This window comes from Mycteria americana, chromosome 9 (genome assembly GCF_035582795.1).
Source record: "Mycteria americana isolate JAX WOST 10 ecotype Jacksonville Zoo and Gardens chromosome 9, USCA_MyAme_1.0, whole genome shotgun sequence".
Taxonomy (NCBI): Eukaryota; Metazoa; Chordata; class Aves; order Ciconiiformes; family Ciconiidae; genus Mycteria; species Mycteria americana.
Genome location: NC_134373.1, coordinates 36,504,320 through 36,531,471, shown reverse-complemented (window position 1 = coordinate 36,531,471; position 27,152 = coordinate 36,504,320). Strand labels below are relative to the sequence as shown.

The 27,152-nt window shown below is 39.9% G+C and overlaps 1 protein-coding gene across 1 annotated transcript in view; it reads left to right on the top strand.

The window, feature by feature from the left end:
• TMEM163 (transmembrane protein 163) overlaps positions 1-23,731 on the top strand; it is a 100,109-nt gene extending 76,378 nt beyond the window's left edge. The window contains exons 5-8 of the mRNA XM_075512579.1: positions 2,823-2,919; positions 17,459-17,570; positions 22,097-22,238; positions 23,671-23,731. Of these exons, the coding sequence (XP_075368694.1) occupies positions 2,823-2,919; positions 17,459-17,570; positions 22,097-22,238; positions 23,671-23,731 (412 nt within the window). The remainder of the gene's footprint in view (positions 1-2,822; positions 2,920-17,458; positions 17,571-22,096; positions 22,239-23,670) is intronic.
• The last annotated feature ends 3,421 nt before the right edge of the window (positions 23,732-27,152 follow it).

Below are 27,152 nucleotides of genomic sequence, written 5' to 3'. Positions count from 1 at the left end.
GCTAAATATGATGACTGAATGCTGATTCAAACCTCAGACTGTATTTCTGTCTGCTATTAATACCCTTGTCACTGTTATTAACATCTTCCTTTTTTCTTTCTACTTTTAGCTATTTCTGGTTAAGTAGGTGTGGGAATTCTTTTGACACAGTAAAACTGATCTGGGGAATAAGAGAAGCTGCCCAAGATTGCTGAAGTCATTACTTATCTGCTGGCATAGGCAAAGATGCAAAATAGTTGCTGTTAGGATTGGGTGGTTGGAAAGTTTACAGAGGTAACCCCAAACTCTCCAACATACGTGAGAAACGAATCCAGCTAGGGCAAGTGCTGGTTCCCTGGACGCATTAGACTTGTGCCAGCAAGGCTCCTGCCAAGCCCTTAGGGAATGTTTGCCTGTCTTCCTCAGAAGATGTGTGCAGGGAATAGAAGGTATGCTAAAGGAAAGTGATAATGCTTCGCTGTCTTCTCTTTCCCATACCCTTGGCATTTGACAATACGTCATTGGCATTGGCACAAGGGATTTTCATCCGGTGTCTCCATCTCACAGATCTGTGGCTGTGTTGGTTTAAGCCTGCTGGGAATGATAGAAAAGCTTGTCTTCCAGTGTTGCTTTCAGATGAAATGGCAGCATATTCTTGCATGAAGTGTATCTTATTTCAACCTGCCACTGGCTCAGCAAATGGCCTTAGACAAGTCAGCCAACTTTTGTGGACCAGTTCTGTGTTCAAGTTGCCTAATGCCTGCATTTGTCCCGGGTAAATGAGCAGAACTTTTAGTATATGTTTCTGTACCTCATCCAAAAAACCAAAATAATAATTACAACAGAATCTATTGTGAAGGATTGTGCAGTATAAGCTTCTTAGGTTATGGCAATGCTAAATGTTACAGGACTAATACATAAAGGTGATACTGAAAAGTTCTGAGTTTGACAAAAGCATCTCAAGAGGCTCTGGACACATCTCTGTGCAGTGATCCATTCAGATAGAGTGAAACTGCAAATCTCTGAAAAGACTCCATTGCAGAACAGGGACCTGCTTGCAAATATGCAATGGGAAATGGAAAGCCCTCTAATTTTCATTTTTACTCATTCTTTTTGGGAGATGAACTTTCCTCCCATCCGTGTTACCATTTAATGATCGCCTCTCGCTGCAGGATTGCAGAGAATCCATCCTGTGAGTTTCTTCCTCTATCACAGATTATGGGCCAGATTTTTGTTCTTGTGTTTGAGTCTAGGGGAAGGACTGTAGGGTAATCAGACTGTCTCAAGCCTTTTCTGCCTCCTTTTTACAACAGGTTATGTTTAACAAGAATGAGGGCTGCGTTGCAATTTACTACACAGGAGTTAAACATCTGTCTTAAAATAAGTATAGCAGAGTTTTTCCTGCTGGAGATGAGTACCTCATCTACAATACCACTCCGTTGCTAGGAAGGATGCCAGCCTCTACATTGTCTGCACTCCTCTGTAGAAGGGCAGCCCCTCTACTGAGAACTTGCCTATAGGATTATGTGGGTTGTCCACAGCTTGGTTTAGTGTCGCTTGTGTCATGGAATAAAATGACCTGCTACTCACCTGCGCCACTGCTGCAGCTGCGTCTTCTGACCTAGGCAGAGCAATGCCAGTTCGACTGCAGTCTCTAGATTGAGCTTGATGTGAACATTACATGTGCTGCCAACCACCAGATGGCCTGATGTCTGAGTTGTTGAAAACAGTAGCACGCTACTAGAATAATTATAGCATCTGTAAACTGAGCTAACAGATAGGTACCAAATGATGAATAACAAACAAAGGAAAAGTACATATAGATATCACTTCTTTAACTATTTCATGCTTTAAACATTAGAATTGCTCTTACTGTATATCTATCAATAGTAATAGAATTTTATATGAAGAGCTATTAGTAAAATGGAATTATGGGTATATCAATACTGTAATAGACTGGCTATTATTGTTTGTGTGGAAGAAATCAAAGCCTTATATCCTGAAGTATTCCAGGGCAAGAGGAACTCCATCTCAGAGTAGTATTGGTCTTTATGTTTGAACAAAAGCAAGAGTTTTCTCTTTTACTGTGAAGTTCTGGGTATGCATTATGTGCTTTGTAAACCTTTGTGCCTGTATCCTATACAAAACTTAATTATTCTCTGTTAATTATTCTCCGTTACTTTATCGTCTCTTCATTAACCCATTTTTTTGCTTTTTATAAGACTGGATTGTAAGCTCTACACGGCAGGAATAGAGATTCTAATTCTGCACAGCACCTAATCTGACGAGACTCTGATTCTTATTTAGGTATTGAGGACACCCTTGGACAGCCTACGAAGTGATGCACCTAACCTGCTGATGCTGATTTTTTTTTTTAATATCTGCACTTAAAATCTTTTTTTGTTGGAGATTTGGGGAGGAAATAGATGTTTCAGGTTCTGTTATGCTACTGACCAGATTTACCAAACATCTGTCCTGGTTTGGTAAAGAGAATGAAGTTCCCTTGATTATTTCTAATGTGAGATCCTAGCAAAACAAAGAGAAATAGACCTCTAGAGGACTCTGATAAATCATCAGGAGCAGAAGAGACATGTCTTTCTCTCTCACTCTGAAACATCATCGGGTCTACTCTGTCTTCTCACATATAATCCAGGTTTTAGGAACTGGAGAGGAACTGGACATTTCTTTTCATTCTCTTCTTTAATTCAAGTCTCTATCGTTAGCTCCTTAAGATTTTTTTTATTATTAATATTCTGTTGTGTGTTATCCTTCAGCAGTGGGGGAGTTGACAACTCCACATAGGTTCTTAACATTACTTCTTATTTTTATCTTTTTTTCCCCAGAGCTTGTGTTATCTTGGGTGTCATATTCCTCCTGTCATCTCTATGTATTGTGATCAAAGCCATCCATGATCTTGCGAAGAAGGTGCTTCCAGAAGTGGTAAGGTGATTCATGTTCTTTAAAATGTTCTCTTTATTCCCTACACTGACAGTGAGACTGAGAAAGGCCAGCGTCTCCTTTCAACAAGCCCCGTTGAACTTGGCAAAGCTGTAGCAGGTGCATATCCTGCCTGGCTGCACATACCAGTCCTAGTCTTCAAGCAGTACTTTTTCCTTATGTGATGGAGTCTAGTCTTTATGAGTTTTTATAGGCTTGACCCCATCTTTTCGTCTCCACAGTTACCCTTATGGGCCAAATCTTTCTCAGCATAATCACTTAAAGCTTTTATACAGGACTATAAGAGTTCACTTACAGAGAGGTCTCTCTGGGCTTAACGAAAGTAGTAGAATTTTATGAGGAGAATGTTTCCACAGTTTACTACTCCAGCGGCTTCAGTATTTTATTTTTAATGTGGAAAAAATGTATTTTTGGATTGTATTTTTTTGTTTTCCAGCTCTTGCCTCCAATTCCAGAGCCATGTAGGAGTAGCAGGAATGAAACAGGTGAAGGGGGCATGCTGGGTGAAAGAGCTGGCTTTTCAACTGGCTCACCATGGAGCATCACAAAGGGCTTTTCTCTTGCTCTCTGCTTTCTTTTGGTTATGAAAGCCAGCCCCTACTTGGCCTATAGAGCAGCTCTCCTCAGCGGCCTTTCTATCAGCTCTGCTCTGTCCTGTCCTGCTTGCTTCCTTTCAGTAGTGGGTATTAACTTCCCTGAGCTGTACTCATCCAAACCAGCTACTCACTGGGAGAGCCATTTGGCAATGGTTCCACTACCAGAAGACTCTTTTTAATGTGCTCAAACAAAATGAGGCTTCGGTTCAGTTATTGTATATACAACCTGACTTGGACCTTTTGTATTCAGCCTTCATGAAGTTTGGTCTATTTCTAAGTGTGCACAGACTTTCGCATTGGGGCTTCACCCTGCCAAGTACCATTCTCAATGCATCACTAGAGAGAAACCTAAACTCCTCACTTTCAACCAGGAGATGGAGGCAGAGCTGGAAAAAAAAGCCAAAATGGAACTTCAACTTGTTACCCACTGTTAGCAGTGCAGATGACCTTCTGGGTCCTGTGCTCTCATGGAAAATTCCAAGAAGCTGGGCGACTACAGAAATTTATTTTCAGTAGTTTAGTGAAATTTGGGCAAAGATGAGTAGTGTAGCAAAAGCCCATGAACTAATGCATTACTGAATTGCAGCCAGGTGCATTGTTTGATCACAGGTGATTCATGTTCTTTTTGCATTTTACTTTTCCGCTTTTCCAGTCATCATGATTTACTGCCTCCTCAGCTCTGCCAGCATAACAGTGTATGTAGTAGTTCACCAGCCTGGTTCTGTCAAAATGATCTAGGTTAGCTTAAACACTTTTAATAGTCAGTTCTTAAACTCAACCAAAACATTTTGACAGAACTGGGTTAGGGAGTGAGCATGGATGCCATTGTGCCAGTAAGGCTGAAGGAGATCCTGATAAAGGTGAGGGGAGACCCTACAGTGATGGCCAGCTAAAGGATAAGCTCTTAACTTGGCTGTACCCAAACAGTGCATCTGGCTACAGTTTGACTCCTATTTAGCGAGAAAATGAAATATATGGTCTTGACTCTGTGAAGCAGAAGTAAAGTAAGAAGGGAGGCTGCAATAATTAAAACACCCATTTGGTGAATTTATGGTAGCGTAGATCAGATTAATTTGGATGTCTCAGTGTAATTCATTGTGGGCAAATGCCCTAATAATTCCAGCAGGAGGAACAAAAGTTTAAAAGGTGTGTCATCTATATCTCACGTTTTCATCATTACAGGTACTGTCTACAGGTGAGGGCTGTTTCTTACATGGGGAGAAATGTCTCCTATTTGCAGCATCGAAGTTATTTATGACTTGCAGACATATTTTACTTCCTCATTTTTAATTTTTAATTTTTGAAATGCATTTACAGCAGGCAAAAATATGAAATAGAGCTACAGAAAGGTATCCCCGAAGAGAAGATCCCATTACATTTCAAGTGTCCTGTAAGAATAATTTGTACGGATTCCTTTTGTCACAGACTGCCTTGGATTCAGACTTTGGTGTGCTAAAACTGTGTCAAGTAGGTAAAAGTTAGGGTGGGTACTGCTTACATTTGACACAGTATCAGGATACGTAGATAACTGTTCCTGTGACACTGGGCTGACTGACTGTTCTCACTCATTTAGGCACTCAAATGCTATCAATGGTTTGAAAGATGTATCTGGCAGGGCATGGACTGTGGCTGACTAGTGGCACGGTAAAAGCCACATGCACACACATAAAGGATTTTCATACCTTGCAATTCTGCCTGGAAAGTAGGTTAGAACAAGGGATGAAAAAAGATGGTACTTCTGTTCAGTGTCTCTTAAATGACATGGCAAGAATTCTCATTTCAAAGTCTTTCAGTACATCTCACTGTGGGAAACTGCTTCAGTAAGGGTTGCATGACAGGTGAAATACCTCTGTAAACTAAGAAGAACACTGAAAAATGGGGAGACCAAGAGAACAGCATTACTGCTGCAAGTCATGGCCAGTGAGGTATTATGCCTAAGAGTTGCTACATTAAAAATAGTTGGGGGAAAGGATTTTTTTTAATAGGAACCTTTTCAGTTGCTCTAGCTGTGCCTGAATCTGATGCTGATTTTCTGTTTGCGTAATGCTCCCTTAGCTGCTCTGTGTCGCAGCAGAAATAGTCATTCTTCCCAGTTGTTTGAGTCTTTGCTGATCGAGTATGTTCTCAGTTAATCTGCAGCTGCCCAGGCAATATCATTATCATCTTAGCAGATGGGAAATCTGTTCAAATTAAATCAGTTATGGGGAGAAGTTTCTGCCTCTACTCTTTTATCTAGGGTGCTGTCTTCTACTTCCTGGACCACCAATGAACTAATGACTAATGATACTAATTTCTGTAATATCTTATCATGTAATTTAGCGATAATGTATGGGCATACATGGAAAAATAATAGAACAGCATTTTCTGCTAATGGCTTTTTGCATAGCAGTGAAGTAACCAGCTCTGCATCAAAATAGTGACCTGAAATATTTTCTGATGGTGATTTCTGTATTACTGGGATTTCATATTAACGTGCTACTCTGATGCCAGGGAAGTATCCTCGTGGTGTGAGCAAGAACAGGACATTAAGACCAAGGAAAGGTAGTGTAACTCCACAGGTGTCCCAAACTGGTGTAAAACTAGGGTGAAGAGCTCTGCGCTAGATTAAGAGGAAGTATGCTTCAACATAAGTTTCACGTGAGTCATAGTCGCGTGATTTTTTTTTTGTACAGTTTACGTCTTTATTAGCCTTTCTTGAAGCAAAGATCCTTGAAGATGTGGGTACTTTTCAAAGCATCTTGTGAAATTTTAGATGTGTGACTTCAATTTTAGGGGAGGTAATGAGGTAATGTGGGTAAACTGGAAAATGTTGCTCTTGGTGTTCAGATGCTGAACACAAAGCTAGTATTGTCAGTCTCGAAGACAGCCATGGTTTGGAATGCATTGCTCTACTGTTCGTGGGGGATTCAAGATTAATGTAATGTTAGTGCAGAGCAACATGACTGACTGCATCGTTCTCAGAACTATAAAGTCTTTTTTTACATCTTAATTTGTGGTAAACTTCAATGACTTTGTAAAAGTTGAAAATCGGGAGCAGTTATAATTCCTCTGAGTTCATGTTAATTTGCATAAGTTTTGGAGAAAATAGTATGATATGGACAAGTTCAATTTAAGAAATGAAACAGATCAAGGAATTAAGTATCTGCTTGGTAATTGTAAGGTGCTATGATTAAAATCCTAAAAGCACAGTCAGTCACTTCTGAACAATTCTGGATCAATTATACAAAGTTCATTGTATTTCTTGTTGCATGTAGGATACATTGGTTACATATCTGTCAGTTCTTAATATGCCTGTAGCAAGAAAGATACTTCCTTGGAAAGAATTTATGAGATCTTTAATGTAGAGATTCTGTTGTCCTTGAAGTGGATATCAGAAGAGTTGCTTTCATGAAAATACTACCAATAAGAAAGGATATAAAATTCACATGACTAAGAAATAATTTGAAATGCTTTTTCAAATGTTTTGAACACAGATTTTCTTTTACTTATGTGGACATTTAGAAACAGGAGTTTGCAGTATTGTTGTCATTTCATATGATGATTTCAGCTGCAGGTCTGATGATGCTCACCAGGATTTGGAGAACCAAAAGGAGAATGACAGGTTTAGATGTTAATGGCATTTCCAGCCCGACTACCCCATCCTGTAAGGGGATTGTTAGACTGCAGAAAGGAGCTACTTAATTTGCAGGACAGGAGCTCAGGTTTAGCTCAGTCAGGCATTTTTCAGTCACCTATTTGAATTCTCCTTTATTCCATGCCGAATGTAATTTTGTTGAAACACTGTGAATGACAGCACTCCTGATCTGCACTGGCATAGAAGAGAGGACAATTAGAGCTCCTGACTTTCTGCATTTCTTAATGCAGCTTCTGCCTTTCTTTTCTGCTTTTTGTTTGTTTTACCTCTTTCCATGAGTTAAGTAAAAATAAATAAAAGGTAGTGTATGTCACTACTCATGCTTTCAGCACAGGCAATGTTTTTTCTAATTCTTTTGAACGCTTTAAAACCTTGGGAAACACAGAAACGGTGTATTTCTCCTTTTGGTTCCCTTGCTTGATATGCCAAGGACTGTAGTTAACTTTGAAATAGCCTATAAGGCAGGATATGAATGACTAGGTAGATTAATTGGTTTAAAATATGGTTATATTTAATGGTAAGTGTTTGTCTGGAATTTTGACTCCTGGTAGTGTGTGTGTTTTCTATATGCAACAGCAACCGTGGCCATACTGGGCTGGGCTAAAGGCCCATCTTTGGTCATCACTGACTTTCTTCATACCTTTCTTTTTAGTTTTATCTCCATTTTTAGATGAGGAAGCCTGAAGAGCCCACAGGATTAAAGGTATAGGGGTCACCAGGGATTTAGACAATATATGCATTTTTGCGAATTACTATTGAGCACTGAATTGATATTTTTACAGAACTTAACTGTAGATTCCATTTCCTGCAGTTAATAGCAAGTTCAGAAATTGTCACTGTTAGGTAAACGTTGGGTTTTCCCTGTGCACAGTACTTTGTATTTATATTCTAATTAAAAAGAAGCCTGCCCTGAAAAATGACATTCTGTGTCAGGAGAGTTGGCCAGTGAATTAATTATACACTTACTATATAATTCTGTATTTGTGTTAATTATACACTTCTTACTATCATGGGGAAAAGTTTCTTTTCAAGTAATTGAGGTATATATTAATCCTCAGGGTTCAAAATACAATCCCTTGTGCTAGTGTTTTCAATATTTGTGATGTAGAGCAGTGTTTTCCAACAACTGATCCATAGAATTGTATTGCTTATTGTGTTTTTAAATGAATTAATTCATGAAGTCATGAATTACAGGGTTGATGGTAAGGTAGATGTAGGAGAAATATTGCAACTGAAGGGATCTATTTGTCCAAAAAGTCTGGAAACTGCCAATACTGAATATATGTAGTGAGAAGTGTAATGGATTATTTTCTCCCACATTTTTGAAGCTTTGGACATTACTTTTAGTGAGCATCAGATAATGTATTATGGGTCTCTGATTTTTGGACAGAGGAGTAAATGATGAGAATAAAGCTTTCATGTCCCTTCCAGAGACGATCTGTCTTGTCATGTAACCTTACCTTGAATTTGCAGAGATGCTTCATTTTCCTTTGGAGGCAAATTTGTGTGGGGGTGTGTATGTAGACGCAGTTTCTGCATGCATCAACACATAGGCGCAAATCACTTTATCAAGCTGTGACCTCCATTCTCATTTGTCTGCAAATATTTTTAATTAAAGCTTTCTTATTTTATGAATTTAGAGATGTGATGACATTTTCCACTTGTTTTGGAATATGTTGGTTTTGAAGGAAATCTTACTGTTTCTCTCCTATTCTTATCAGATAGCTAGGATGCTTAGATATTTGGGTAAGATTTCCTGTAAAAAGTAGGTGTACATGTGCTGTAGAGAGCCCATACAGTGCCTGCAGCCCTTCCCGGAAGTTTTAAGTGACACTTAGACTTTCTATGCATGTGCTGTACGGTGGATCTGCCCAAACACTATGTATATGGTTGCAATGAGGAGTAGCTGTGCACATGCTATTGTACACCTGGAAAACTTGGAAAAAGCATGGAAAGATCACAAAATCCAAAGAAAACAAATTTTTTTACAGGAGAGAGAGATGTGCCATTAATGTGTGGGAACGTTACAGCTACAAATGCCACTTCTTTCTGTGTTCTTCTCCTATTTTTTTATATAGCTGTGAATTTCCTATATAGCTGTGAATCTTTATTCTTTGAGGGTCTGCTTCAGCATGACATGCCGCAGTTATTATTTCAGTTTCATATCGTTGACCCCTAAGGAAATATTTTTCACTGATCAGATCTTTCTCTCCCCCCTGCCTCCCCCTCCTTTTCTTTGTTCCTAATACACTTGCTGGAAGTGTTAGAAGAAGTAGGCCAGCTGTTCTTCTTTCTGGGGTGTTTGGAATTAAGGTTTCTGATGATTTTAGCTGTTGTTCAATACACCTGACTCACAAAGCTAATGAGTATTTGACATTTGACATATAAAACCTTCATTTGGTTTACCCTTCCACTTAATTTTAAATGAATATTTCTCAGATTATGTAATTTAAATGTTTTTTTCCCTACAATGTTGAGTGTTGAACCTAAAATAGAATCACTTCTTGTTGGCTCAGAAATGATTTACTATGGGTTTTTTTCCCCTAGCTATCAGATTCAGAATATTTCCCCTATTGTTACTCGCAGCATGTGTTCTCCAACCTATGTTAGCCATAATAAGATAATTCCCTCTAGCAAAAGGAATTACCATTCCTTTATTGATGTTTTGGAGAGCTATATCCACAGCCAGTACTGACCCTGAGGATTTGGTACGCCCACATTTCATTACAAATAAGGAGGAATAGTGATATTGCATATCGTTGATGACATCATGCTTGGATTTCTGTGTAAATTTTAGTGACTTTTGAAGTTTTATTAATATATTGAGAAAGGAGTTTAAAGCTCAAATTAAGTATAGGTTTTGAGCATTGTTTTGCATTTGCTAGTATTAATGCTTGCCATCTCCCTGATAAAAATCCTTTTTCCTCTGCCCCTATATTCTTGGATAGTATGAATATAATTTAAGTGTAAATGGTGTATTGTATTTTGACTGTTGCCACAAAGAATTTGAAAACCTTTTCTTGTTTATTAAAGAATGCTAAAAAAGCCCAACCCAGCCACCCCAGCCACACTAAGAATGACTGTTTTAATTTCACCTGGGGTTGTAAATCAATATCCATTTACTATTCAGTTACTGCTTGCATTTCCCTAGGTAATAGTATAACACATGTAATGTCAATGCAGTTTGGCATTTGTCCTCATTAGTATGGCAAAGGACACTTTTTTGCAAGAGTAAGCAAGCATCATGCCATATTTCTGACATTTCCTGCAGAACAAAGAAGGAAAAATGTAATCGGTTTGTGTACAAAAGACATGCAGCACATCTGATGGGCCACCTCCAATGCTTTTATAAATGAATTCACCTGAAAGATTAGGCTGCATGTAATTCTATCATATACTGTTGAGTACAGTTGGAATGGAAAGCTAGGGGTGGCACAGTGTAGCTTTACGAGTTCTAATTTATTTACTACTTTAATCGTTTATAATAAATATATTTAACAATGTCAGCAGTTGAATTATAGGTCAATAGCAATATAGCAAATAATACTAATGATTATATACACATAATATATGTCCTTATACATACTTCCCTATACATTTCTGATCTCTCACATTATATATATATATTATTGCTTACCATTTCAAATCAAAGTACCATGTACATTAATTATACATTAGAATCCTGTTTTATAGTTGTTACCTGTTATGTATGGTTTGGTAGTTTGGTATTTGGCCTTAAACAAATAATTTAACCCTAAAATACACGTGCTTCTTACAGGTTGGTGGGAATGTTGTGGATACTTGAACTGGCTAGTGAGCCAGGCTTAGGAAAAACCTATCAACTACACTTCACTCTTTGTTCAAGTGATTGGTGGAAAGTCTTGTTTTCAGACTTTACCACAAGGTGATAAGAAGTAAAAGTCGGCAACTGCTAACCACTTGGTAGGTTATGTGAAATGTATTGCTGGTCTCAATCCCCTACTAATTGGAGAAGTGGCAGTCTCAATAGAGAGACACTTCTGAGGGTGGACAAATACCATTTTTAATTATGTTTTATAGCTGTTTGATGCTAAAACAATGTAGATGAATTCTGGGAAAATGGGAAGCACGAGTGATCTCAGAGTTTCAAGCAGACCCTTTGAAGGAGTCCTAAGGTCACCTAAGATAGCTCTCCAGAGTTCATCACCCCTTGGTTCCCAGCCCCGGTGCCCCTGCCACAGCATTCAGCACACCCTGTCTTTGTTATCTGTTTCTTGAAGAAGTGTTCTGTGCTGTGGAATTGTTTTGTCACAGCATTTCAGCACCAAAGGTACAAATTTAAACATTCATAAGGTTCTGGGTTTTGTTTGTTGTGGTTTTTTTTTTTTTTTTTTTAACTAATAATAGATCTTCATATCTCCATGTGACGAGACTGTCTCCTACTTGAGTCAGACACTGGGATGTCGGTTTGTTTTCTGACAGTGAAGTGCAATTAAAACTCTTGTCCCTTTTGAAGTTAGCTGGTGAGAGAGACCATCCGGCTTCCCAGAAGGTCCCTCTAGACTGATTACATAAACTGTTTATTACTTGGGAGAACGTGATAGAGATTTGGACCTTTTTTTTTTTAAAAGTGTTTGTACGGGAAACATCTCTGTTACTATCTATATACACAGAATCCTTCAGGGGGAGAGGGAGGGGAAAATAGTCCTTTTTGGTTAAGTAATACGCTGCACAGAGTGGCTTTTAGTGATCCGACAGCCAGTGGGCCCAGATGATGTGAGAGCTGCTGAGGGACCTGGAGGAGCAGGCGGCAGTGGAAAGCATGTGGGGACGGGGAGCAGGGTGGTAGCAGGACCTGACGGGCACTGGGGAGGACAGTGACTAGTCATCTGGACTGAAGAATGGTCATTGTCAGGACCTGTGAAGACAGATGGTGAGTTGCAGAGATGGGCAAAATTAATATTTAACAACACAAACTCAGCTCCGTTTGGGCTAGCCATGACGTTGCTCCTGCCAACAGCATCTGTAGTGTTCCAGAAATGCGTCCCTACCTCCTCAGCCAAGATGAGCAAGGCTCAGCAGAGAAGAGGTGCAACACCGTAAGACACTGGCTTCTCTGGGAAGGAGAAAAGTGGCATGAAAAAGGTGGTACCAGTAATTCCCAGCTCGTGTGGGAGTGGGGAGGTGGTTCAGCCTTTGGCTGGTTCACAGAGGAAGCCAAGGAGAGGGCAGAAGAGTGGAAAGAAACCTGCAGCTGTTGGGGGGCAGGAGAAGCAGCTTGTTTTGGGGTCACACTAGATTGAGCTACCAAGGAGGGCGACAGAGGAGGATCATACAATGATTTTAATCATAGTATTGTATGTGTTGTGACCACTGGAGAGGAACACTGAACATGCCTTCTTCCTCCCGTACTGGTGAATACCTTTTTACTCAACTGTGTACGCTTCAGGTGAAATGAGAACATTTTTACATCCCAGAAGTAGAAGTGAAAGGATTGTAATTAAAGGAGAGGGGGCAGAGGGGAGTTGCTAGAAATAATATATGAAATCAGGGCAAAGTTTGAGGGTCAGAATTAGCGAGATGCATTCTAGGAAAAGATTAGGAGCACAAATCAGCTGAAATTTAGTTACTGAGCTGGCAAGTGGGTTAAAGTATCTCCACCTAATAAGCCAAGCACTTGAAGCATCCCCTGTGGCTTTTTTTTAGTTTCTACAATAGATTCAGAAAGAGATCAAAGTCACAACCTCGTCATCAACAAATTTTCCTTAAGCCATAAGATTACTGCTGCTTTTGGTGACATCCTTGAAAGTGGGGACAGAACTGTTGTCATGTTTTTGAAGACCCCTCTTCTCAGCTGCACCGGTGGGGACAATGCGTTTGGATAAAGTGGAGAAAGGCTGCCTGCTGACCTCTTATTATTCCTTTCCTGGGACTGAAAAAAGAGCATCCTAGGAAAGCTTTCTTTTGGGAAACTGTCACAGCATAAAATCTTGCATAAATAAATCTTAAATAGGGACATTGTAGCTATTAGAGCGCTGTGTAATGAGATGGCAGTCCAGGATGAGCACCTCGCTTTATCTACGGTGCTGTTTTATACATGAAGCCATCTAATAAGATATATGTGTCCTTTAATTAAGGTCTCATGTACAGTGTAGTAGTAATGAGGGAATATGATGAAAAGAAATAGAAAAAGAGCGAGCTTTATTTACCACGCTAAGAAGCCTTTATCATATGGAAATGATCAGAATTTAAATTTTTATCATCAGTCACAATTTGCTGCTGCTTTAATTAAAATAACGCCAAGGACGTGTACAGTGAGTCTGGCTAGATGTGCTTCGTGCTGTTAATGACTGTCAGATGGGAAGGCAAGGGGTACCGAGAGGGCAGGACTGCGGGAGGATCCGGAGGGAGATGGTGCCAGATGGCCAGGCTTATTTTATTAATTTAGATCTCCATTATGGCTTCTCTTTTCTTCATTTCTCCAAAGGATGAGTTAGTTTAATGGGAATCATTTCACAGCCACAGTATGACGTGTTTAACTCTTCGGAGCCCACAGCACTGCAGCAAAGTGCCTGTGTCAGTCGTGTGTCCCGTCGGCCGGCCGCCTCCGCGAGGCCCCAGCTCCAGCCCAGGTGCTTAGCCCACAGCAGCCCTCCCTCAGGTAATTTCTTGAATCCCTCTTAGCAGGCGCTTCCTGCCATGATGTCCTGGCTCGTAGCGTACCAGTGCAGCCAGCCGCTGTCCTAAACCGGGTCCAGCTTCTGATCACTGCAGCAAAGGAGTGCCAAGGCAGCGTTTTGAGCCTGTCTCTCCTGTTACGGCCTCACCTGCTTTAGGCAACGTGCCAAAGGGGCTGTCCGTGCTGCTGGGCTTCGCCACGTATTTTGGGCTGATCTCTTACATCTGCAAAACCTTCTTGTTAGTAGCAAGTAGCCTCACTCTTCTTCTTCCAGCTCTTGGGTGCCTGGAGACGCAGAAAGCATAGCAAAGTACTGCGGAAAGTGAATTTCAAAGATTCCTTTCTCTTCGGGTTTGTCTTCGAGCATCGTGCGCTCCGTTACTGAGGCATCTGCCGCCTCCCCGTGGCTGTTGCGAAAAGCTGCACAGAACTGAAGACAGTGCTTTTAGACATTATTTAGATTTAGGGGTTTAGAGACAAAAAAAGGAGTATCGTCTTCTGAAAATCTGTTTGGCACAGTCTAAAGCAAGAACCTACTGAGGCGTTTGTGTTAAGAGCAGGGGTTTTTAATTTCTTCCCTTTCTGTGTCCACTATGATAACAAAGGAGCTTTGATTTGTCAGGTCTTCTGCATCATCACTGGTTATTGGATTAGTATTAGCAACAAAATGATCTTGTCTTCTGTGATTCAATGAAAAAACCTACCAAACTTATGAAGAATTTCTAGTCCCTGAATCCTCGATAAAAAGCCTGTTCATTAATTTACTTTATGAGTTGATTCAGAAATCTGTATCACATTTAAGTCATTCTTGGATTCTAGACTAATTTTGCAGCTAGACTAATTTTAATCACAACCGTATAGCACGAACAAATGACAAGATGCATTTCCACATACCATGAGTTTAGTGACACATGCAAGAAAAAAACTGAATTCACCCCAAAAATCTGTGGTACATGCCGTGACAAGAAAAAAACAAATGAGCTCAAAATAATGTGCCATGCAGAGAATGTAATCTTGCACTATAACACGGGGAATAAGGCATAACATTTTCAAGATTCTCAATTAATACTTGGACTTTTGAACACCTGTATCAATAATTTTCAAATTGTTTGTATTGGGATTTGCAGTTTTTTCCAAACTATGTGAATTTGTAATTGTTTGCAGGTCCATCCCCAAGAACTTCATAGGCGTAGGAACTCTGCATTTTGTCAGCCCGAGGCTGACAGTAACGTAACTTTTGATAGCAAAGTAATTTATGCTGCCAGCTCCACTGCGTCTACAATGTTCAGTGCTGTGCTAATGACAAAGCTTGTGCTTTGCTGAGGAGGAAGACGAAGACAAGAGGTAGGGGTGCCCGGGAACTAATAGTAAATTTTTAGAGAGTCTGTGGGGTGAAGAAATAAGAGATCGCCTGTAGTCCTTGAGCATTGGCAAGTGAGATGCAAGACAAACACAGGGTTGAACTGTCGATCACTCCATTGAGCACTCACCCAACACACGTTGCCTGTGGAAAGCTGGGGCCAGCCATGGGCCTGTGTGTGGCTGAGAGCACATCAAGTTGTACACCCCTTTCCTTGCTCTCTTCATCCCCTCCTCACTCACCATTTAGTAAGTGAGGGGCCTTCATGCTCTTGAGAGCATCACAAGCAGGTTCGCTTGCCACGCTTACTGTTACAAATGATTCAAGAAAAAACCAAACTCACTCATCTATGGGAAGCTCATGTTCTGTATGATCGTATGGGAATGGCACTCGGCATACTAACTCGGCAGGTTAGGATAGAGATGACTAGGTTAATGCAGCATATCATTCTGTTTCAGATTATTCTGAAGTCTTACACATATGCTGTATATTAAATATTACATAAAATATCTAATAAAATATTAGATGAGATTAGATAAAATCTCAAGACTGATCAGAATTTGTCAGACTAGCAAAGTTAAGTCTTTGGGCATGACGTTTTTGAGAAAGATGCACAAAATTTAGAGGCATGAATTTGACAAGGATCTCAAATGTCAAGTGCTTTTTGCAAAGCTTATCAAGACTTTCAGAGGTTTGTTGTTATTTCAGATCTTCTGAAAGCTCCCAAATTTCCTTGTTAGGCTGACAGCAAGCAAATATTCCCAGTCCTTCCCTAACACTGCAAAATTGCCTGAGTATTTTCCAGACATTTTGTTAGACCAATTTTACAAATGCTTTTTATCCTACCTTTACCCAGTGCTTGAGTTTGTTCTCACTGCTTCTATTTTACTCTCTTTCCCTCAGTGCATTTTTTCTTAATATTCAATATAGTACCAGGACTAGAGAGAATGAGCTCATGACTGAGAGTGAATGAAATAGACTTTGAAAATTATATGACATTAAAAAATTGTATAAATATATATTGAATGATTTATTTAGGGATGTGAGTACATTATACCAGTAATCTAATTCCCAGTATCTTCCTAAGCAGCTTTCAAAACCATATTTTGATTTCTTTGAGTTTTGAATTGCTGCTAAAATAATGAAAATGGATGGAGCTGATGATGAATCATCATGACAATGTTTACTATCAACGGGGATTTTTGCCCGTGTTTTGATCAGTAACAGGGTCCCAATGGCACTGGCCCACTTAGACCTGCAGGTAAAAAAAAAATAAAACATTCTTGCTATTTCCTTATTTGTATTGATGTTGCAACAGCTTAAATTAAAGCTTCTATTAAGGGTAATAAATTAATCTATTTGAAAGCTCTGTGGTTGGATGGCAGGCAAGCATGCTAACAGCTCGCTTGGGTTTCTCTGCATAGCCCATGGGCTGAGGTACCTCTGGGGGGAGAAGGCACAGGGGGTCCCTTTAGGCACCTTATTGCAATGCTGGTGTTTCAGCACCCAGGAGTGTTTCCTCCCACCCCAGCCAAACACCACATAGTCAGGAGAAAGAGTTAGGTGCCTCCAGATGACCTTTTACAGAATGTATGTTAAACAATTAGTTACTTTTTATTTGCCCTATATAGACACGTAGCTTTGTGTTGAGGGAGCCCAGGGAGCTCATATTATACATTCAGATTAAGCAATGTGGATATTTCTGTAGCTGTGAAATGAAAGTCCATGGAAGATTTGTTTTCTGAGAGAACTAAACGTGACTTTGCACATCAGTATCAAAACTCTTACGGATGTAGCTTGGACCAGACTTTACCTTAGAAGAAGGAAATGAAAAAAACCCAATGCAAGCACAGAATCAGAAATAATGTAAAATGGTTATTTCTCACACCACAAATCAACAAAGGGTCTGGTAAGTGGAACTCTACTCTCAAGCCTTTATCCTGCACGTGAGGACTTCATTACTGACTGCGTTAGACACTAGACTACTAGGCAGTCTGCAGTCAGCCCTGCAGGTATATAACCTCCTGATTCTGAGGAGTTTGGGTCAATTCAAAATTTGTTGCTTGGAATAATTATGTTTGTAAAAGCAATTACAGATGGCAATATAAGCAAAATAAGCACCGCCTGTTGTGAAAGTTTTAACTTGGGGAATCTTTTTCTCAGGTTGTATACTTCAGTGGCACAAATAATTGCACAATAACTAGTACTATTTGTCATTTAATATATGGGGCACGACCAGAAGACATACTAATGTTTGACATCTTTTCTTTCAGGATGATTTTCTGTATAGTGTCTCCATTTTAAGTGGAATCCTTTGCACTGTCTTGGCAGTAATCAAATTTATGCTGGGAAAGGTCCTTACAAGCAGAGCGCTGATAACTGATGGTGAGTGTGAAGTTGATCCTGCTGCATTTATAGACTTTTCCAGGGAATGTTGTAGACACCAAGGGTACGAGTGACCCCCACACGAGGGCAACTGTGAAAGAGCATTGAAATAAGGTGGCCACTGGGAAATGGAAAAAACCCCAAAACCCAGAACAGTCTGTGGTACCACTAGTCTCTTGCATAGATACCTCAGCTGAAATGGGTATGTCTGGTGGAAGTCAAACAGTTAATGTGTGGATAGTAAGCAATAATAGAGAGTTAGAGGTAGAGCATATAATGAATTAGGTGTGTATTAGTCAGAGGTTAGACTACAGAGGGGGGATATGACACTGATTTATATAGCTTTGGCTAAGTCGCATCTATCCTCGCCGCCTATGCCTGGTAAACCATTTCATCCCTACAGTTAAAACGAAGCAAGTCTGTTGCAGAAAATGCCGCCCTGCCTTGAGCAGGAATCACAACCATCATTCGTACATACCCCCCTGTAGACTTAATTTGCCACTGTAGTGCTTTTCCTGCCACTCAGTAGAGCTGGTGGAGCATCGGGCGTGTAAAACAAAGCCTTTGCCCACTGCCCTACACTCCTCTGGCCCTGCCAGAGTTTGGCACAAGGTGACTCTTGTCCACTATATCCTTAGAAGACCTCACTGCCACTACTCGCTTGGCTCAGCTGTGTAGCACCTGACTGTTGCTGTCTTTAAAGGTACGTTTAAAGGTGTGTTTTAAAAGTAGGTCCAGATACGGCTCTTACTGGCAAGGCTCAAGCTTGTGAATCTTCAGAAAGCCACAGGGATCTACTCTGCAAAAAAGTGAGGCCCCAGTGATGGTGGAGATTTCACAGCGCCCTACAAATCTCTACCAGTTTTTATCTGCAAGCACAGGACAGTTTTAAATACCCTGTAAACATATACGGTAGGGTGTTAATGATTCATGGATTGTGGTACATAAATTATTTTACTCCGCTGAAGATTTCACTTTAAGGAAATTCAATTTTCAGCTTACTCTAGGGATACATACAATTGCTTTATTCTAAGTAATTTAAACATACTCAACATTTTTTTTGTGATGTGTGATAACACATATTATGAGTATTTATATTTTATATCATCCCACTTATATAAATACTTCATGAGTATTTATATTTTAAATACAAAATAAACAGAAAAGGAATCAAAACAGCAGTGCAGGGGCTACGACTAAGCTACTGCCTCCCTGCATTTGTGATTCTCTCCCAACAGGCCACGCTGTTCAGTCATCTTATTCTTTACTATGGACTCTGCCACCCTAGATATTTTGAAACTAAAAGATCTCCAACCTGGAAAAAAGGATTCTGGAAAGGATCCTGGGAACTACAGACCAGTGAGTCTGACTTCCTTCGCTGTCAGAGTGTAAGTGGGACACATTGACCATTTCAGAACTGTGCCTAGGCAGGCAAAGATTAACCCTCCTGTTAAAAAAAATGTAGCTTGTTTTTGAAACAGAGCCGTTTTTTCAGACAAAATATTAGCTGAAAAATTCCTGAATAGCTGTAGCTCTGAATTGGTCTCCTGTATGACACAGAAATCTCTTCCCCCATAATTACATCCTCGTGCTAATTATATTGCTTCTGAGCTGGAGATTGCTCATTCTTTGATTAAAAAAATTAGGGAATGAAGTATACAATTACCTCGGTCTGGCTTTTATCTCTTTTCTCTCCTTCAGAACTACTTTAGAAAATGTAGGAGGCTGATCTTACCATGTGTGGCTAAATTTCTTCTTTCACAAGATATATTTACATATATACTTGATTTATTAGCAATCAGGAGGAGACAATGTGATTCAGCAGCTGAGACAGATTTAGCACTCCCTTGCATATCTTTTTTTAGTTTTCTGTTTCCTGCTAATTTACCTCCTGTGATCACTGGCTGTAGACCAACAAACTGTTTTGAGTAACAAGAGCATACATTTTTATTCCTGAAAAATAGGTTTATTTTCAAAACAGCAAATTCTCTCTCATACATGTCAACCTCTATTAAAGATTTTTTTTAAAGAATAATTTTGTTTTAGAGTAGGGCTTGACAACAATATCTCTTTAAAGCCTAAATATGTGAATCCTAATAAGGCAAAATGTTATTTGTACCATTTGTTTATAGCAAAAGCTCATGGCCTTTTGGATAATAAAACCAGCCATTTCCTATCTTGAATTTTGTAACATCTCGGAGGACAAATGCAGCTATGTGACAGTTAGGTGATGTCAGCCAACTTTCCCGTAGGTTTTAGATACCTGTTTCCTTCCCAGATTTAGCCACCTGTTTTTTCCTGTGCTAGCCTTACGCACAGAACATGGTGTGTGGATTAATACCTGCAGCCATTACATGATTTCCTGCCACATCAGCAAAGAAAGGTTTGACTGAATGACAGTCCGGAAGAGAAAACAATTTCCTTTGTAAGTAGCTTTTAGATCACTTGGAACCATCAGCCAGTAATGGCAAGAAAATATATTATTCTTGCCTTTTGCATACCGTGCTGAGGGATTCTGACTTAAGCTGGAGCAGGGGAAGTAACACTGGTTTACATTTATAGTTAATTAACTTATACTTAATATTCTTTATATATACACACAATATATATACTTTATCAACATGTATTAGCAGTAAAAGTTATATTGCCTGGGAATAAAAAAAGATTCGTCTAGACTAGAGTGGTGACAGAGTAGTTTTGTCTATATTGGTTTAACTATCCTGGTATAATTAATCCAATAATCAGGCATTTGCATGCAATGCCTGTGATGCCAGTTGTAGCATGCACTGCCACAGTCCAAAAAAACCCCCCACCCCTTTTCTTTGTAGGGCTGGAAGCCTGAAGCCTTTGTATGCCCCGTTCTGCCACAGACTTGCGAAGTAACACGTGCTTTTCTGTGCCAGGGTTTCCTTTGCATTTAAGTACCTACTATAGGGATCTGGTGAATCTTAATCACAATATGAATGGCTTATACAAGTATTTCAGCTATAGAGATACCTAGGAAAGGTCAATTTTTAGCTACATCTTTCAGAAAGACTTGACGTGATTTAGGTAGGACTGGCTGTGAGAGGTCTGGATCAAAGGAGGCGTTCAGGAGTAATTGTCAGGTACGTGGTTCTTGGCAGTCATGGGGAATTGGAAAAAAAAACCTGACTAACTACCATAAGCAGCAGCTGACTAGAGTTGACTCACCAACCAATAGAGAATATTTCGAGTTCGATTTTTCATTTGTTAACTAGGTTAAATGGTATATGTATCTACCAAATGAATGCATTGTCAGTGACAGTTTTTTTGTAGAACAACAGTGATGTCTTTTGGGTTATTGAGGGAAAAAAAAATCAGAAAAAGGGAATTTGGGGGGAAAAAAATGAACACAAGGAATGACTTAAAAAAAAGAAAAAAACAAACCCAAAACAATAACCAATCAAACAAGAGTTGAAGGAAAATGGCATTAACTATTTCAAAAGCTGTGAGAGAATTTTGAAGGGACAATATTGGAGACAAAGAGAAAGAGGAATCTAAAAGGATGTTCATAAAAATTGTGAATAATCGATATGAAGCTCCTGTCATATGTCTGAGGCATAAATGGAAAACATTCCTAGAATTATCCTGCATGTCTTCCCTAATGCATTCAGCAGTATATGCAGCTCTAAGCTGTAGCACCAAATACATGTAAATAAATATATGGAATGGGGTAAAAAGCTTCAAGAGAAGGTCTTTGAGACGTTACTGTGCAAAACCATTTTCCTTTTCATGAGCTCCTTAGGTATACTGGACTCCAGTTTGCTCCTTTTCAGAGAAAGTGAGAGCCTTGGGGTACCTTACGAAGTGGCCTTTGAAGTTGTAACCAGGGATATTGCACATGCAGCAATGGTACATAGATTATGAAGAGGTTCTGTGGAAGATAACTGGGCTACAGCAGTCATACTCAGGGCTGCAGCCAGCCAGCCCCTCTTCTACAGCCCAAAGGTGCTTCGTTCGTGACAATAAGCTACAGGAGAGATAAGTGCTTGACTGTCAGAGTCAACATGGAGCAGGGCCAGTATTTTGAAGGCATCTTGCTGTTTGGAAAATTAGCATCAAGAGGTGAAAGCCCTATGAAATAAACAGCAGCTAGAATTGGGATTTAGAACTAAACAGAGAATGAAAAAATCGGGACTGACCAAATCAAGACACACGGGACAGGGAAATTAATGTAAAGTTATTTATATCAGCCAGGACAAATGGCAGAGTTCTTAAACACTGGTCAGACACCAACTATTCTGTGTTTGGTTTGTTGAAATGAAGCGTGGCAAAGACCTCTGGCTAACTGCATGTGAACGAATTGCACCGCCGCCTCCTTCATGCAGTGCAAGAGCGCGTAGGTGCCACTGTGTAACCTCTCCCAAGGGTCTGCGCTCCTCTCTGCTGGCACTGGCACAAGAAGGCCTCGTCTCCCTACAGATTACCTCTTCTTAGGCGAGATGGTTAAAGCAAATTACTTGAGATTTGGTTCTTCTTTTAATTATTTTTTTTTCCCCTTCTAGGTTTCAACTCTCTTGTAGGTGGAATAATGGGATTTTCCATCCTTCTTAGTGCAGAAGTTTTTAAACACAATTCTTCTGTCTGGTATCTGGATGGCAGTATAGGAGTTTTAATTGGACTTACAATATTTGCCTATGGAATCAAGTGAGTATCTCCTGCTAGCAGGTATTTCAGTATGTACAGCAGATGGGCTGTCTGTTTAATGTAATAAGCCATAGTTCTTAAAGGCTTATATAACTCCAGTAAAAGCAGTCACTGGAATTTATGAGACTAGCTGCCAATACTGAAGCAGAGCGTGTGGAAAGGGATAAAAGATTGCGTGTCTCACATCAGTTAGAAAGAAGTCATGGCTTAAAAAGAAATTGGAATAATTTTAGAAGACTTTTGTATACCTGAATTTGGAGATACAAGGTTTGAAATATTTAAAAAATAACCACAAATCTTGGATAAAATCAGTCCCTGTTGCTTTTATGGCACATTTCTGAGCACTGGGTTTTTTTCCAAAGAAAGTCTAGGTTAAAGGTAAGGTGCCCAAGTTTAGAGAATGATCTTGCTAGTGATTTCCATCCTAGCCCTACCCTATAGTAACTTCTGAACTGAAGGTTAGCCAGTCGTGTTTCAAATGTTGTTTCTATTTAATTTTAAGATGCTTTCTTGATTCACGACACCAGAAATAGAATAAAATCAAATGAAGCTCTGCCATGCACTTCATTGCTGCCGTGATTTCCCTTGCCTGCATGGAATCTCACTAAAGGTTTTGTGTTTTATCCCCCTTTCTGCCATAAGAGAAAGGGGAAGACGTAGCATTTTAGTTAATTGGAATCGTGCCTGTTGAGAAGCAGACCTTGGCCAGGCTGCAGTAACCCGTCATCTGGAAGCTGTGTGGTTTTTTTTAAACTTGGAAAATTAAATTAACATTTTAATGGGGAATACCATTCTTGGAAAAATCACTATAATCACTTTTTCCATTGTAAAACTAACTGTTCTGGAAAAGCGTAGAGGCAAATCCCTACAAAAGTATTTATTTAAACATACCAAACAGCATCAGAAACATTTTGTACAGCCACTGAAACTCATGCTACATACATGCCATCAGTCTGCTTGACAGTGTGCTCAGCCATTGTGTCACCGAGACACAATGAAGGCTAAAACCAAATTCTATTTTGGCAGCTACCTGATTACAGTTTGTGAAACTACCGTAATTCTCCTCTACTGTTAGCTACCTTCTTACAGCAGCCTGGTGTGAAACAGGTTGCTACAACAGTGCCTTCCCCACTAATCCCTCCGCGGCTTCTCCAGCTACAGTGACTGCTGCTGTGCATTTCCATTTCTCCATGCAGCCTTGCGTCCAGAGGGGAGAGCCCCTCTCCACACAGTTTGTTTTACTCTCCCTTTTGGGGAGAATCAATTGTGGGGCAGAATTCATTCCAATCAAGAGAAAGCAAGATAAAGCTGTTACTACATCTGAGTTCTTTTTAATGCATAAAATAACTTAATATTTATAAGCAAAGAGAACACCCCAGTTCCAGGGCTTTCCTGTGTCTCTGCATCAACACTCTCGTGCTTTCCCCTGCAGGTTGCTTATCGATATGATACCCCGTGTAAGGCAAACGCGCCATTACGAAATGTTTGAGTGAAGATCACACCCTCTCCTCTGTCAGGACTGTAAAACTACAGCATCGTACGTTTTGGCAAGTGGTGCCAATGGTATTTTACTAAATATGCAGTTTGTTTCCCGTGGTCTGTTTTTGTTGACGTTTGTTTTAATGGGAAATCTCTCTGTAAAACTGGCATATGTGCACACTGCTTGCAATTCAGCGAAACAGCAGCATTTTTTTTTCCAAGTATGCTATTGATTCCTGTGACAATAGAAAACATGCAGTTTGCAGTTCTAACCCAGCTGCCATGTTGTATATTCCAGAGTGAAAGTGTTCTTAATGGTGTGATAAGCCTGTGGGTAAAGAAGTGCCAGTTTCAGATCTTGTTTTTTTTCCCCCTGGCCTGCATTTTCCCAGACACATGCTGTAACAGAAGTACAATCCTTGCTAACCTCTTCAGCTAACAGAGTTCCTATGTAGAGTCTGGACACCAAGAAGTGTGTTGCTTAAAACACTTAAGTAGCTACTTCCTCCCCCCGTTCAAATAGACGCACAGAAAGAGCAGGTACAAACCTTTCTGTGATCAGAGAGATACTTCATTTTAATCCTAAATTAACTGAAACTATACCTCTTCAATTTAAATTCTATTTTTTTCTTAATGAGACACTGTTCATAGCTTTGCATGGACCAAACAAGCACACACAGTATTACTGTACAGACCAAAGCCAAAAAGTCGTGCAAGGAAGAGGGGCTGCTTGAGGAACGGGATTTTCATCTTCTATTATACTATATGCAGATGTACCAGCGTGTGTGAGTTTGTGGTTGCTCTGTAGTCTGAGGATGGCACAGCAGTGGCTCAATCTGGTGAGATACAGATCTATTTATTAGATTTAGATTGTCCTGTAAAGTGTTGCTCACCTTCCATCACACATCTTATATATTACTTAATAGCAGGTTAAATTATCAAAGAATCTTGATGTATAATCAATAAAACTGGTATCTATTTTATACAGTATCTGTAAGTAACATTTGAAAACTATTTCCAGAATGTATCATAGAACAAAGTCTTCCTGTAGAGCAGCCTATTAAACTGGATTCTCTGGCTATAGCCATTTTCTCTTTATTTTATATATTCCAGGTTGGTTTTCACAACACAGAACCAGTATTGTTGCTTCTGTTTATCACAGGTCGATAAAAAAATAGACAGTCCACTGTAGAGTTTGAAATAGGAGCACGGTAAGTAGCCAAGTAGCTAGAAATGCCCATTTCTAGCTACACGACAACAGACTACATAAACTAGAGGGGATGTACGCTTAGACTGTTCAGTGACTGATGTACAGTGGGGACACTGATTTTTTTACTGGTGCCTTGTGATGCTAAAACTGTATTTCCCATCATGTGCCACTTAGCAAGTTCTCAGCCAGATCCTTAAGGATCCTGAGTAAAAGCCAACTCCAACTGATATGTGTAGGAAGAGACCACTCAAAGGTTTCACTGGCCTGACAGTGCCTGTATGAGGTACACAATATTGGAAGGAGGACACTGTTCTGCTTGAAAGAGAAAATTCTTTATGGCAAAATGAATTTTGTTCTCCTGCTATAGTTTGTTTACACATATTTCGGATCAAGTAAATTTGTACAAATATTTGTAGGCAAACTTTATAATATTGTTGCTATCAGTGCTGATGCTGCTTGTGCCTTGCTGTCACAGGATGATGTTAGAGATCATCATGTCACTCAGCAGTAAGATGAAAGTTAAGTACAATGGTTAACAAGACAAAGGAGCTACTTCATAAATGCACTCGGCAAGGACTCCAGAAAGACTGTGAAGTATAGGAGTCTTACTGTACTCATCACAGGTGGATTTTTGAATATCAAATACCACCCCAAGACCCTTTCTTCCTACACAAGGTCCTTATTTGTTTTGCTTTCACTTAGTCCTGATATTTTCCCATTATGCTGCTTCTCTAACTCGGAGTTCCCTGAGGTGAGCTGTGGAACAGGTATTTCCCTGCTGATTAGCTTTTGTCAAGCATCTTCAGCCTCAGCATCATAGAACCAGAGCCTGAGCATAGCTATATTAGACATTTCATGGTAGCGTTAGTTTTATTAGTACTGTTTACCCTCTTCCGCCTCTCCAGGGGCTTTATTACTTGCTAGTTGTTAGGATGACACTTGGGAACTACTAAAAGTGCTGCCCCACAGGGCCATGCGCTCCAGGAGCCTGTTTGTAGCAGAGCCCAGTGCCAACTGCTTCTGAAGGAAAGTGAGAAGGCGTAATTGGTTGCGGCAAGATACTTAACTCCTAGTGTAACCCTTGCAACACAGAAGTCCTAGACCACTGAAAGTATGTAGGACATTCAAACCACCACCCAGCTCACACATGAAATAATTCTGTTAAAATGCTCAGTGTATATAGGTGCATAGGACTACACCGATGTGTTCACGCATGAAGCAAAGCATCTGAGTAAACAGAGTAAATGAAGTTTCATACTTCTTTCTGGAACTGGGGAATGCTCGTAGAGGATGTTTGTAAGCACAGAGTCCAGCCGCGTAGCCTTTGAAAAGGAGATGTGGTTAAACAAGATAATCATACTTTTTCTTATCAGATCAATTCAAAGCAATTGCAGAAACTTTTCAGTTACCACAGGTGCTTCAAAGCATTTCTGATATTAGCAGGTAAATACAAGAAAATAACTGAAATACTTGTGATACTTAAAAAGGAAAAAGACAGGAAATAATGACACTCAGAAATGAAAGCAAATACATGCTGGTGAAGCCAGCTAGCATCAGGGAGACTTTGTATGGTACATGACAACAGGAAAGAAAATACCTGCTCATCCAGTTTACTGAGACAGTCTGCTCCTGCCAGCCACCTCAAAGGTAACTTTCTGTATTAGTTTTCTTTATTAAATGTCTGTGCCAGTTATTTTTCTAACTATGAGATAACAAGTGTGCTTCCAGCTAAGCTAAGTGAAAGTGGACTTTTCAAAAGCTGAAATAATAGCTCAAAAGCACTTGGATGAATTCACCTGAAACTTGGCACTGGCCAAGATGATATTTTGCTTGGTGGTCAGAGGCTGCAGAAGCGTGACAGCGCTGCCACGTGCTCTTTGTTGTGCACAGGGAAGGAACTTCAGTGGTCATACAAGGAACAGCACTGGCCAGTACAGAGACTGCAAACTGACACTTTTAATATTAAAGTCTGGCCAAACTCGGAATTGCAAATTAATCCCTGAAAATGACTGTGAATCTGAGCAGATGCTTTGAATTTGGCCATACTGTTCAGCAAAGAAGGAAGTTACCAAAAACTCTCACAGTAAGGGTTACACCAGCTGCAGCCTTGAATCCCAAGCAATGCCCTGCATACACCAGGTGGCCATGAAGTGTATTTTAATGATGGATAATGATAATATTCCATTTCTCGCTAAAAGCCAGATTTTTTCGAACCCAGATTGTCA